The following is a 13,290-nucleotide window of genomic DNA, read 5'->3' as shown; positions in this document are numbered from 1 at the left end:
TATATCACTTTTTTCGCGTTCAAATAACGCAAAATTGATAATATTTAAATCATTAAAGACATAGATTGTGGTTCTTTACCGCTTCGACAATACTTTCTCGACGAATTTAATTGAGTTTTTTAATTTTGTCTTTAACTGTCGATTTTACTTTGTCTTTTTAGTCGTATTTAAATTCCTGTACAATGACCCGGTTTGATTGGTTTTTCCTGGAAGAGTAGATGAGCCGACGTTCTGATATTAGAAGATAGATAATGGCTTTCATGACTTTGAAAACAATTGTTTTTCAAAATGAAAAAAAAAAGCATTTCATTTCGCAATTTTGTTACTTTTTTATCTGTTTGTTACCTGGTCTCGTTAATTAAAGGTTAGAGATGACATTATTTTTGTCATGGGAAGGTGTCAAAAGGGATTGGTGTCACAAAATCTAATGTTTTTGAAGAATTCGTTATGAATTTACTGGCTTCGACACGGGTTTTTCACAAAAAAAAGTAAATTACTTTTTGATTTTGGCCATATTTGACGTTCTTTCTGTAGACGTAAGACATGTTCTAGATAATTGCAGGTCTCGAGGGCTTCCTCTGGAAGAATAAACGAACCTATTCAACTTTTTCATTTTTTAAGTAATGGCTTTCATGTCTTTGGAAATAAATTTTTTTCGATAAAAATAATTACATAATCTTGCTTTTTTCTTTTTTGGTCTAATTGTTGCCTAGTTACATTAATGAGAGGTCACATAATACATTTCAAGGGAAGGTGTCAAAAGGGAATGGTGTCACAAAATCTAATGTTTTAAGAGAATTCGTTATGGCTTCCACACTGGTTTTTCACAAAGAAAAGTAAATGAGATTTTGATTTTTGTCATATTTGACGTTCTTTTTGTAGACGTAAGACATATTCTGGATAATTGTAGGTCTCAAGGGCTTCCTTTGGAAGAATGGACGAACATATTTGACTTTTTCATTTTGTAATTAATGGTTTTCATGTTTTTGGAAATAAATTTTTTTCGAAAGAAAACAAGTATTACGTAATTTTGCATTTTTTTCTTTTTTGTATTATTGTTGCTTATTTTCATTAATGAGCGGCCACACAATACAGTATCGGTGTTCAACGAAGGTGCCATCGAACATATATTGGGGGCCAAAGTATGGCTTTACGGCTTTCAAAGCATTTTCTGGCAAGTTTTATTTGATTTTTAGTTTGTTGTCTATTTGTTGTTCTTTTTGTAACTGCATTAAAAATTGAATACCAAGAGTTCTTAATTGCCTTCTATAGAAGCATTGGTAATTGTAAACCTATGGGATATTTTAGTTGATTCCTAATGGTTTTCATTACTTTGAAATTAATTGTTTTTTGTTTAAATTCAGCGAATTTTCTAACTTTAAAGTTTCTGTTCTTTTTTGTCTAATTGTTACCAAGCTTTATTATGAACTGGTGAATAATCATTATTTTTGTGGTGAATTAAGGGTTATTTTGTTCATCTTCAGTTTTATCTGACGCTATTTTGACTTTGATATTAAGTTTTGTTTTTTAAAACGGAAATATATTTTTTGATGTAATTAATGTTTGTTGCTGTTGTTTGATTTTGCCGTTCGTCTTCCCTCGCTTTCTTAATATCGGCATATCTCATCAATCTAATGCATTATTTTTTACTACACTGAGTTATTTGCTTTGGAGGCTACATTTTGTTCATATATTTTTTTTGAAAAATACCTGCTTTTTCGTGTTTTTTTTTTACTGTTCCTCATTTGGTAGACAATTATGCCAAAATTGTGGATGAGCGGGGTCGGAACCTTATGTGCGATCGCACATTACCGAGCCGCCTTGTTATTGTTAGATCGTTTTAAGTGGCATCGCTAGAAAGCACGTAAAGCAGAGAACCATATCATTTTGGACCATCGTTTCGCTAATTTAGCCCGCAAATTTGGTCTTTTTCCTAGAACGTTCTTCGTCTTCAAGTGACTTTTTTACGTTTAGCTCGATAAGTTTTATCGCAATGGTTGTAATTCCGATATAAAGTTTGTTACTAAAATAAAAGCGGTAGTGCGCGAAATAGAATCAAAACCATTGTAGCGTAGTTGTTAAGATGTGGGATTGACAACCTGGGGTGTGGGTTTTAAACCCATGTGGGGTCGATTTTTTTGCACACAGAATAATTAACAAAGCTACACCTCATAAATTAAATTGCCCCGCCTGCCGTTTGAGAGTAATTCATCCGACGTTAATTGGATTTTGTTTTAACTATTTTTGTACCGTTATGTACCGCAAAATGCCTGTGAGAGTTGACTCAAAAGTGATATATTGGACTTCATAATCAATGTTGAGTTTCCAAAAGTTCCTTTTTTAGGTTTTTAGTCTGAAATCATTTTGACTAATTTTACTTTTTTCTGTTTTTGTTTAATTGCTCTCAAACGAAGTTTGTAGCAATTATATTAGTCCTGTCGGTCTTTTTTATGCGATTTTTCGCTTGGCCAATTTTTTGTCAGACGCATTTGACTTTTTGTCCTCAAAAACGGGATAAACAGGTAGCGCCGAGCGGGCATTAAATGCTCTTATAGCCTTTCAGCTCACTAGTATTGAAGTATGCGATTCACAAAATCTGTTTTGGAGACGTATACTTATGGTGCAAAGGTTGGTTCTTCGAGATTGTCACCCCCCCCCACTGTTGCGACCCCATCAGCCCACCGGTGCACACACACCCTCCCGCTGCGCTCCCTTACGCCCCTTCAATTAAAAATAAGCTAGCCTCACTAAACGGTGCCTAGCTATTGACATAGCCATCCGCTCGCCGGTCGTTTGAGAGCAATTCGCCCGACTTTAGTCAGTTATGTTTATACTTTTTTGAAAATTCTATCATCTTTGTATCAAATTTAAAATTTTAAGTTTATCATCGAACGTTAGGTGCCTTCAATTCTTTCTTCAACAACGAGATTTCATTTCAACAGCGTTTGAACAGAGTCCAATCAGTGGACAAAAAGATTTTTTTAATTATCTGTAGCTACGTTTGTTATGTTTTTGATCCAAGAATTTTTCCAATAAAATCCCAAGTTTAAAAAAATCGCCATTTCCTTGGATTTCTCTGCAAATTCACTTCTTCAGTTAATCGTCGCTCTCATTCGCTGAACAAAGCAACATTTTATGGCATTGTTTTGTTTTTCTAAAACACAGATCAATTGCAGCGTTTGCAAATAAGTTTCGGAGAAGCTCTAACTATATTTCGCCATACTATTGGTTTTTGAAGTGATATCAAATGATTTTTGAGGCAATTATTGTTTCTAATGAAATTTCTGCTTGACAGTTTAGAATTTTCGAGTGACTTTTACGCTTGTGGCTTTTTGCGTTCTGAGTGATCTAATTTTTTTTCATCCACAACTTTAAATATCTAAACTCAATTGGCGTCAGTTTACTGCTAAAATTCAAACGAAAAGTGCGCTGTAATTGGTGTCATTTTATAAACCTGAAATCCTAATAGTAGAGTTTAATAACCGCTAATGTCCTCTTCGGAATTTCTTTAGTAAATTTCTTTGTCCCACTACTGCAGTTTACGAGCGACTTTTACGCTTGTGACTTTTTGCCTTCTGAGTGATCTAATTTTCTTTTTCATCCACAACTTTTAATATCTGAACTAAATTGGCGGCAGTTTACTGCTAAAATTCAAACGAAAAGTGCGCTGTAATCGGTGTCATTTTATAAACTTGAAATCCTATTAGTAGAGTTTAATAACCGCTAATGTCCTCTTCTGAATGTCTTTAGTAAATTTCTTTGTCCAACTATTGCAGTTGACCTCCGCCGACCGTCCCTCGACTGAAGCAGCAGCCTTTATTTATTCTAAGATGAACTATGTTGTTATCACGGGCTAAGGAAAACGTATTTAGAGCAATAGTGTTTTTACTAGATGAGAACTGCTTTTTATTAGGAATAAGAGACAAAACAAGTACGGGCGAAGCACTTATAAAGCTTTAGAAGGCCAGGACTTCTCATTATTGACACTAAGAGACGAGACAATAAAAACAACAAATATGGGCAAACCTTGAAAACTGAAATATTTTTAGAGTTTATGCCGTTACAACCAGAACCTATCAACTAAAAACATTAAATAGGATTTATTAAATACCAGCAGACAGCTAATTGGACACAATCTTAATGAGACTAAGAGGTAAGCCCCCTAGCAAGTACCGGAAAACACCAATATTTTGAACGAAATGATGAATCATTAGCGGTGAATTATAAGAATAATTAGCTGTTCGTTGACGGATTCAAAGAAATTTATCGATTCATGTACCTGCCGTACATGAATGCTCGTTGGCGGATTCATGTACTGCCGTACATGAAAACAATTCTCGCGATTTTCGTGAAGGCATCACTTGTTCAGACATTGGCTTTAATTTAATTTACTTGTTCTTTTGCTTTCCTTGCTGCACCCCGTTCCTGAAATTCCCACTCCAGTTTGACTTATATTCGGCCAGAAAAAGTCGAAAAGTTGTGAAAAGATTATTAAGAAAAGACAGTGCCCCAAAGCAATCCAAATCCTTTGCATTGTTAAAAAACCACAATGAGCCAATAATAGCCACGCTATTGCTTCTCTGCTATCGAAAGTTAACTTACTTCATTTGCAACTTAGGGGTTTATCATTTTACTAACTTTGAAGTGATGCTTCGTTTTCTTCGAAAGATCAACATGTGTGTTCTAAAGCGCGCAAGATTGACAGGTCTAAAGTAATTGCCACAGGCCTTGTTTTAGAGCAACTGAAAACTCAATCGGTCGATACCTCGTTTTCTTGTAACCAATATTTGCAAATAAATGTACTTCAAATAATTATTCAGAATTAAAAATGAAACATGGAGGCGCGGTGACGTGCGTGTACAATTTTTTTCCGACATCATCTCAAAACTTTTTGTCAAAATGTGTACAAGAGCATCACTGAGCCTCCTTTTTCCTTTTAAAATCTGAATAAATAATTGTTTTACATTTACTTTGCAAATATAGGTTGCAAAAAACGACGTACCGACTGACTGGGTGTTTAACTGTTCTAAAACAAGTTTTGGGACAATTATTTCAGTCCTGTCGATTTTGTGCGTTTTTTCGGACTCTCGATTTTTGTCTGACCCCTTTGCTACTGACTTTTGTATGCTTGACTTCTTGATTTTTGCGTATTAATTCGCTCTCATTCAGATACAGCATTGAAAATTTACTCTAATAAAAACAGTTGAGACGCCTCAAACACCCTCCCGTCTGATTCAGTTGTTATTTTATCACCACCGAATATTCACTAGTTCTGGGAAAAATACTGTTATACCGTTCTTTCTTAAATGAAAAACCAGATAATAATTATTAACAGTTTGTTGAAACATTCTCAGCGCAAGAAACTGAAACAGTCAAAAATTAGCTATGAAAAAGATGGCAATACGATAGGATGAGAAATGACGACAGGATGAGAAATAATGAAGTAGCATTAAACTCATTGCGACATTCGTTAAGTATCTTTTTATTTTTGTTTTGGTTTGTCTCGCCGCAGAAGCCCTTTGTTTTGGAATCAGATGAATGAGTGACTTGTCTGAAAAAAAAATAGTAGTAATATTTGCAATCTGCATTGTTAAAATTCAGTTTTGTTCCATCTGTAGAAGAATTTTGAGCAATCTGCATTGTTAAAATTCAGTTTTGTTCCATCTGTAGAAGAACCATTTTGAGTGATCTGTGGAAAATATCGGAATGCTTTATCTCTGCTTTCAACGAGTCTCATTATAGAACAGTTAAATTTTAGAGTGTTGAGAACTCATTTGTGATTCGAAGGTGAGCAAAGGTTCCAATTTTTTGCGTCGGCATGAGCGAGGTAAAATTAATTTTTTAATTGAGTGCTTTTCAGTTACATGAGTTGCAAAATCTGGAGGAAAAAGTGTCATATATTTCTGTGGTTATTTCAAATCTTTCCATAAAAATTTGTCAACCTCTTATCACAGTGTTTGAGTTTTTCAGGTTTTTGGTTTCAATGGCGAACTTTTTTGTGTATTAAGTCACATTTGTAAATGTTTAAAATCAAACAGGGCTTGACTTACCTCATTGAAAATGTAATTTTTAAATCTAATATTTAAAACCGGAACTTGATTTTATGCCGTACATGCTGTTTTTCGTTTGTTCTTAATGTTTTAGTCTACTCGTATGCAGTCTGTTTTGTTGCCACATTTAGTAATTTGCCTTCTGTGTGTATTTTTTAAGGCATGTTTGAGATATATTTTACTTATATTATTTGTCGCAAGATTATTTAATACAAGATATTTAAACGCCAATTTAAAGCTACTGGATTTTAACTACCTGAAAATTTTTTTGATGTAGAGATTCTAAATGATCATATGCAGTTCGATTTTTTCAAGTGATACCTCTCCACCAATTTGGATATTTTTGAACTGTCTACTTTTCCTTCATAATGATTATATAGAAAATTTTTGCTGCAAATAAAATTATGATTATGCGTCATCTGTTCTCTTTTTCTTTTCAATTGCCGGCTACGGTTGAATTATGAAAAAAATCGTTTTAGTCGTAAATTGCTGTCACTATAAATGATAATTCTTTAGAGGATTGATTTGCATCCCCTGTCAGACTTGAAAACGCAAAAATATAAGAGATCCTCGCGCCTTCGAGACTTTCGCAAAGGCAATGAATGTGAGTCCAAACCTTGAAGCAAAGAAAATTCAAAATATTACTTTTTCGGAAGCTGCTTTACTCACCCTCTGCTCCTCGAAGTACTAGAAATGTCATTTCAGCGTGCGGTTATCTGGATAATTAGAATCATAAATATTTATATTATTGCAACTGTGGCCTCATTATTGACCATTTAAATTAATAAATTTATTGCCTGATTTGAGTGGCCAGGTATTTTGCTTCAGATAACTTTGCTAAAAATTTTGCCTCAATGAAGTGCTACCAGTCTTCCAATGACAAAAGACGAGAGAGAAGTTACGAAACAACCCAGGAATCCAGACCCTACCAAACATTCCCTCACACCTGATGAGAGTAAACAAGATGACTATTTATGGCATTACTTCCGTTCCTTGTCAAACCGATTCCCATCAACTAGTGTCAAATTCCACATATCGAAGCTAGCGGACATCTCGTTCGTTGAGCTGAGAAGTATAACAGAGTACTTAACATTGCACGCCGCCACCGACCTACTTTTCAAGGTACTAAACTAATATGTCGACTAATTAATTGATCTTAAGCAAACGAAGTTGGTAACAATTTTAAGGCCGTTTTCATGAGATTTTTCATATGACCGTTTTGGGTGTGCTGGATTTGACCTTTCGTCTTCGGAAACGGAATAAACTGGAGCTATTCGTCCGACGTTAGTCGTTTTGGCAAATTGTGTTTTCGTGTAATTGTCTCTGAAAAGAGTATCGGATAACGTAGTTGACAATTCTGATAGGACTAGTTATTGTGAGCGGGATGTATAGTTTACGTCACTCTGCTTGAAGTTACTTTGAACTTTTGGCTTCTATCGAGAATCGCCTAGTGGTTCCAGATTTTCAGCTACAATTTCGAAGTGATTTCTGCTGTTTCAAGTAACCTTGCTTAAATCTCGCATATAGAATGCCGAAATTTCTTAGCATTTTAACGAATTGTTTCTTGACGAATTAATTGATCTTAAACAAAAAAAAAGTTTACGCATTTTTTAGGCCCTGGTTGTCGTTTTTATTGTTCGCTCGATTGATTTTGGTGTATTTGATTTTTTTGTCCCTGGAAACTTTATATACTGAAAAAGCCCGAGGGCACGCCAATCGCTGGGAGACGTTTCTCTTATTCTTCCGACGTAGTCGTTTTGGCAAATTGTCTTGACGTGTAATTTTCTGTGGAGCGCAAACTCGAACAAATAATTTTTCGCGTAAAGTGTTTGTTCTAAACCATATTTATAAGTAATTGATTGTTTGAGATGTTTTTTACCATATCAATCATAAATTAGATTTTATATGCAATCTTGAGCTATTTTTGTAATTTCGCCGTCTTGGACGCTTTTTTGGCTGTTTTTGTACTGTTTTTCAAGTTTTTAGTTCCCGGAGTAGTTTTTCTGGTTGAAATCAGTATTCATGTGGATTTGCATGCTATTTTAATTTTGTTGTTATCACTTGTAGTTTGTTTCAGTTGAACGATACAGTCTAAGTTTTTTGTATAGTCAAAGTTTTTTGATAAATTTCACGTTTTTCAAGTTGAATACAGTCGAAATTTTTTGAATACAGTCAAATTTTTTTGATGAATTTTATGTTTTTCAATTTTTTCCTCATTACCGTTTTTTCTGCCTTTTAGGGTTTTTTTCATATATAGTTGTTCAACTCGGGTCGGTCGTGGATTATTGTTACTAAGTGAACATTTTTATTATTCTAAGTGTTCATATTTTTATGAAATTGATAAATATTTTCTTTAATTTCTCTTTTTTTATTGCTTTCTCAATTTTAAAGTGCTTTCCTGTGTTTTTGGGTGTCGGGTAGTTGATCAGAGAATAAGCAGAAACTGCTTCTCAAAGTGCGTTGAAAACATCCGTGGAGACTCTACAAGTTTCAGTGAATTTGCGTGAAATCTTCACTTCTATAGGAGAGAAGAGTGAACACTTCGTGTTCACTCTTCTATCATTCTGTTCAAAGTGCTTCTGAGCAGCAGCTGCTCAGACAAACAATTTAGAGTCAACAGAGTCAGTATTGGAAAACCAAATCAAAAATAGAAACAAGATAAACCCATAAAACTTAATTTTGGATGCGCGCTATTTGAACTTCGTTTGTTATAAATTTTAGTTAATGACTCAAATGCTTTTTGTTATTGATATCACTCGCTGTGTCCCCTCATTAGGGCACACTTTCTGTATCCCCTCAATATGGCACAGATACATGTTTAACTACGGAATGACATCAACATATTTTATACTTTGTATTCTGTACAAAAAATATTTTTCGTTTTTGTAATGCCAATCGGGTTTATGGTAATCAATGGCTGCTATTTTCCAGCAATGTGCCTGTTATGATTTCTATCATATGCCATTATTTGAACAGAAATTAAATATAGTAGACAATCTGCCATCAAAAATTTTTATTGGAATTGTAACTTGCGGAAAATTGCGAATAATTTTTCACAAATTTTCTTTTCCTCTTTAATTTGTTTCCTCTGTTTGTTTTCCTTTTAAAATTGAGTTGTTCAGTGAAGTAATAGTTTTGCTTGTTTAGTTAATGGTTGGTTATGGCATAAGTTAAGTTCTACTTCGGGTCGATTCTGGAGTCCCCTGGCTATGATCTTTTAATTCGCTTTATCTTTGATCACGTTTTTTCTAAACATCACGATTCTCACGTTTGACTTGTGACTTACCTCACTCACTGTTTCAACTGATTGGCTTTTAAATTCTTTTACGCATTGAATTCCGCTATGCAGTGAATATGGTCGTTGTCAAAAGCGCAAAGTCAAAAGAAACGGGATAAACCTATAGAGCCCGGTCGTTAGGTTATAGTGCATTAGGTTATCGAAGTTTACTAGAGCGATTGCTAGCTGACATTAGTATTAAACTTAATAGCTTTCAGTTTAGAAGCTGAATTAAGTGTAGGTTTAGAATGCAACTGAAACGCAACGCATTAGATCACTTTTTCAAACTTAGAGAAAAAGTGAATTTTTATCTCTTCTTTTCTCTTTTTCTGTTTCACTCCCGATGTGCACCAACGGCGGCTGTTTTCCGGCAATTTGCCGGCTATCTTTTGAAATTTAAGTCTGGTAATTCTGTTTTGGCTATCATTTGTATAATTAAGTACTGCAAAGCTATATGACTGTTGCTATTGAAGATTTCGTCAGTTTTTTTGATTTGTGCTCTCAATCAAATTTTGATACTTAACCAAATTTCAGAAATCTGAAAACAGCAATACTATCTAATACTTTGGCTGCTCAGCTGCATTGGATTGCTTGAAGTTATTTTTTATTGTTCTCAACGCTATTTTTTGTTATTTGTGTACTTATCTAATGTAACGTGCCGTACTCAGGACAATAGTTTCTGAAGTCAGATCTGGAATTTAATTTAGATTATATCCGACATTCAGATATTTAGATTATATCAGACATATAGAGTGCAACATAGTTGTAGCTCTGAAGTATAACGGGGCTCTAATTGAGATAAGTTGCACTTTTGCATTGTTCATAATGTCAAGATCACAACGTTGGTTGGAATATTTTAGTTTTTAGCGAGTTCCTCAGTGGCTTCATATTTTCATGGTTTTTAATTGCTCTCAAACGAAGTTTGTAGCAATTATTTTATTAATGTGGTCTTTCTAATGCTATTTTTTGCTTGAACGACTTTTTCGCCTGATCCTTTTGACTTTTCATCCTCAACAAGGAGGCTCGGTAATGTGCGTTCGCACATTAAGTTCCGACCCCGCTAATCTACATTTTTCACTTTTTTTCACAATTGTATACCAAATGAGGAAGAGATAAATAAAATTAATATATCAACATATCGCTCAACAAACTACTGAATGAATAAAACAATCAACTCTTGAGGGCCTATGAGACCTGTGGCTACCATAATATGACTACCAGAAAAGACGGCAATAAAAATAGTTACAAATATTAATTACGACCAAAACTCCTTGTCCATTTTTTGAAAACCACTAATAACCTAATCAAAGTGGCATCAGATAAAATATACTAAGAAGATTAACCGGTACTTTCTGGAACAAAATATGGGACGTTTCCTCAATGCGACTTCGCACCAAGTCGGTTAGAAATGAGCAAAAGCGGCAAAAGTATATTAAAACATTGTTTTTTTAAAAAATTAAATTCGAACTGATTAGAAACATTACTCATCAAATGAAACCATTGAAAGAGTCTTTTATACCTCAAAAGAGAGCGACTCAGGCCTTTCATTATCCAGGATATGTCATACGACTACAAAAAGAACGACAAATACAGGCAAAAACGAAAAATTTGCACGAAAACGATGTCCTCCCAATCATTTAAATATTAAGCTGATCACTAAAAACAATCAAAATCTTCGTTTGCATTTTTGCAGGTGACAACAATTGTAAGTCAAATGACGCCCATTATTGTGATACTGTGAAATGAAAACAAACACCTACAAAAAAGGGGCAAATTTGTAAAAATCACGAAAATTGGTTTTTTGAGAACTGGTTGTTCCAAGAAGAAAGACGTTTGAGGAAAATAAAACCGTTATGAAGAGCAAGTTATATTTCAAACGATAAATGATGTGAATTGTATATAGAGATGCCTAGCTACAATTTAACAGAATTAAAATTGGCAGATCTCAAAAACCTATCTTTTTTTTTATTAAAAATAAATTTTTTCAAAGTTCATAGCCAACAAAAGCTTTCGACTAAAAGAGTAGACAGTTTGTCTTGTAACCACTTGCAACTAATTGCGACTGTTATTAATGAGACAAAATCATAAGACTACAAAATAACATTAAATACAAGCTGAACTAATAAGTTTCACAAACAACTTTACGAAACCACAGTTTTGAAGCCATTAAAATTAAGATATTAACTACGAGAATATAACATCTTCATTTGCGTCTCTTTTGACCATCTTGATGTTTTTTTTGTATAACGACCATCACAAAATGACAACAAAAAGAACCACCAAAACTGAAAAGTATCTAAACTTCACACAATTCTTCTGAATCAAATTGTCCCTGAAGACATCTTTTAAAATGTTTAAACAACAGAAAAATTATTGTTTGATTCAACTAAACATTAAGTCTCTAAACAATGAGGCTAATTTGAGAAATTGATACAAAATTGTTATATACGAAATAAAACGCAAACCAGAACCAAAAGGGATAAGTTACTATAACCAAATAAGAATACTATTACTCTTTTTTTTTTAGAAATTTGATTCGAAAGTCAAAAACAGCCATTAGTTACTTACCGATATCAGTTATTTAAGTTCACTTAATTATGTAGAGTTGGCCACTGAGACCTTTATTTACACAATATTTGGCATATGACAATAAAAATTAACAACCAATAAAGGGCAAAAATAGAAAGCTCTACCAATTTCTGCAAGAGAACGGTGTCGCAGCCCTTCGAAAGATATGTTATGAAAACAAAAATTTTTTTCAGTTTCAAATGTTGTGAAGTTAGATTGTTAAATAGTGTGAGAATTTACAAAAAGAAACCAAAACAACAGCAAAAATGGGCAATTAAGCACAAAATCAGAAAATTTTGTATGGAAACTCGTAGTAACAAAAGCAAGAAAACCTTCTGTTAAAACAATCGGCCACAAATTAATTTCTGTTCTATGAGGACGAATGGTTGACCTGTTATACTGAGAATAAGTAAAATGTTGACTAAAATAATATAAAATTGACAATCAAAAAATAACAGAAATTTCCTTGAAACAAATACATTCAATAACATAAGAGACATTAGGTAACAACCAAATGAATAGAAAAGGTTTGCTTTTACCTCTTGAGGAAGAAATTTCGGTCTTTGAGTGGTTTAACTTAAAAATCAGACTGCCAAAAAAATAACAATTGAAGACAAAAGACAAGAATTCAGTTAAACTTTACTAAAATTCTTCCTCAAAGCCATAAAAACCTGTTGGTTCTCTGAAAACGAACTGTATATACATTTGGCCTCAAATTTGCGTAAATTGGAGCTATCATTAACGGAGCCGTGAATAAAAAATATTGTCAGTAATTAACATTAAAATAACAAAAGCAAATTATTTTAAAAAAGGCAGCATCAAAAAAAAACCAAGAAGTCTCTGATTCTAAAGGTCCATGACGTTATCAAACCTCTCCCTGATTTTGTCGCGCTCCGAGCAAACCGACCAAGTGTTCCAGTTATTTGCGAATTAAACCAATTGTTGAGTGGAATTCTTCAAATGTTGAAAAAAAGCATTTTGTATAATTATCGAGTTAAATGCAAAAAACGGCAAAGTTTTAACTCAAGACTTTCATACGGCGCCTAATTGCAACTAGCGCTCTTTCTGAGATTAGGGAGTCTGTGTTAAGGTTTCTAGGTCACTAAGTCTGGCAAAGTTCAACAAAGTGGACCAAGAAAGCATATTTTGTTCCATTTTTGATGAAAAAAGTGTGAATTTTGAAAGTTTTATCAAAAATTTTAGCCAAAAAAAACTTCAATCAAACAATTCAGCAACGTTCTCCTATCTCTAATGGTAACAACAACACTCTGCCGTTAATAATTTTAACTTATTTTGAATTAGATTAGCGAAATTGTGCCAAATTTTAGCAAAAATTACTGAAAATGTGAACAAAAACAGTCGATTGTTCACAAAACTTTAAACCTCGATAACTCC

General features: G+C 33.6%; 1 protein-coding gene across 2 annotated transcripts in view; it reads left to right on the top strand.

The window, feature by feature from the left end:
• Positions 1 to 6,852: 6,852 nt before the first annotated feature.
• The window catches only part of LOC142345606 (mitochondrial adenyl nucleotide antiporter SLC25A24-like), a 32,722-nt gene continuing 26,284 nt past the window's right edge, over positions 6,853 to 13,290 (top strand). The window contains exon 1 of one of the 2 annotated variants that reach the window (XM_075397742.1): positions 6,853 to 7,172. In XM_075397742.1, the coding sequence (XP_075253857.1) occupies positions 6,927 to 7,172 (246 nt within the window). In that variant the 5' untranslated portion in view covers positions 6,853 to 6,926. The remainder of the gene's footprint in view (positions 7,173 to 13,290) is intronic. The other variant, XM_075397741.1, reaches the window with a different exon arrangement.

The sequence above is a fragment of the Convolutriloba macropyga genome, chromosome 9 (genome assembly GCF_964194025.1).
Source record: "Convolutriloba macropyga chromosome 9, txConMacr16.3, whole genome shotgun sequence".
Taxonomy (NCBI): Eukaryota; Metazoa; Xenacoelomorpha; order Acoela; family Convolutidae; genus Convolutriloba; species Convolutriloba macropyga.
The sequence above is the reverse complement of the archived record's forward strand: the minus strand, read 5'-3'. Positions and strand labels throughout refer to the sequence as shown.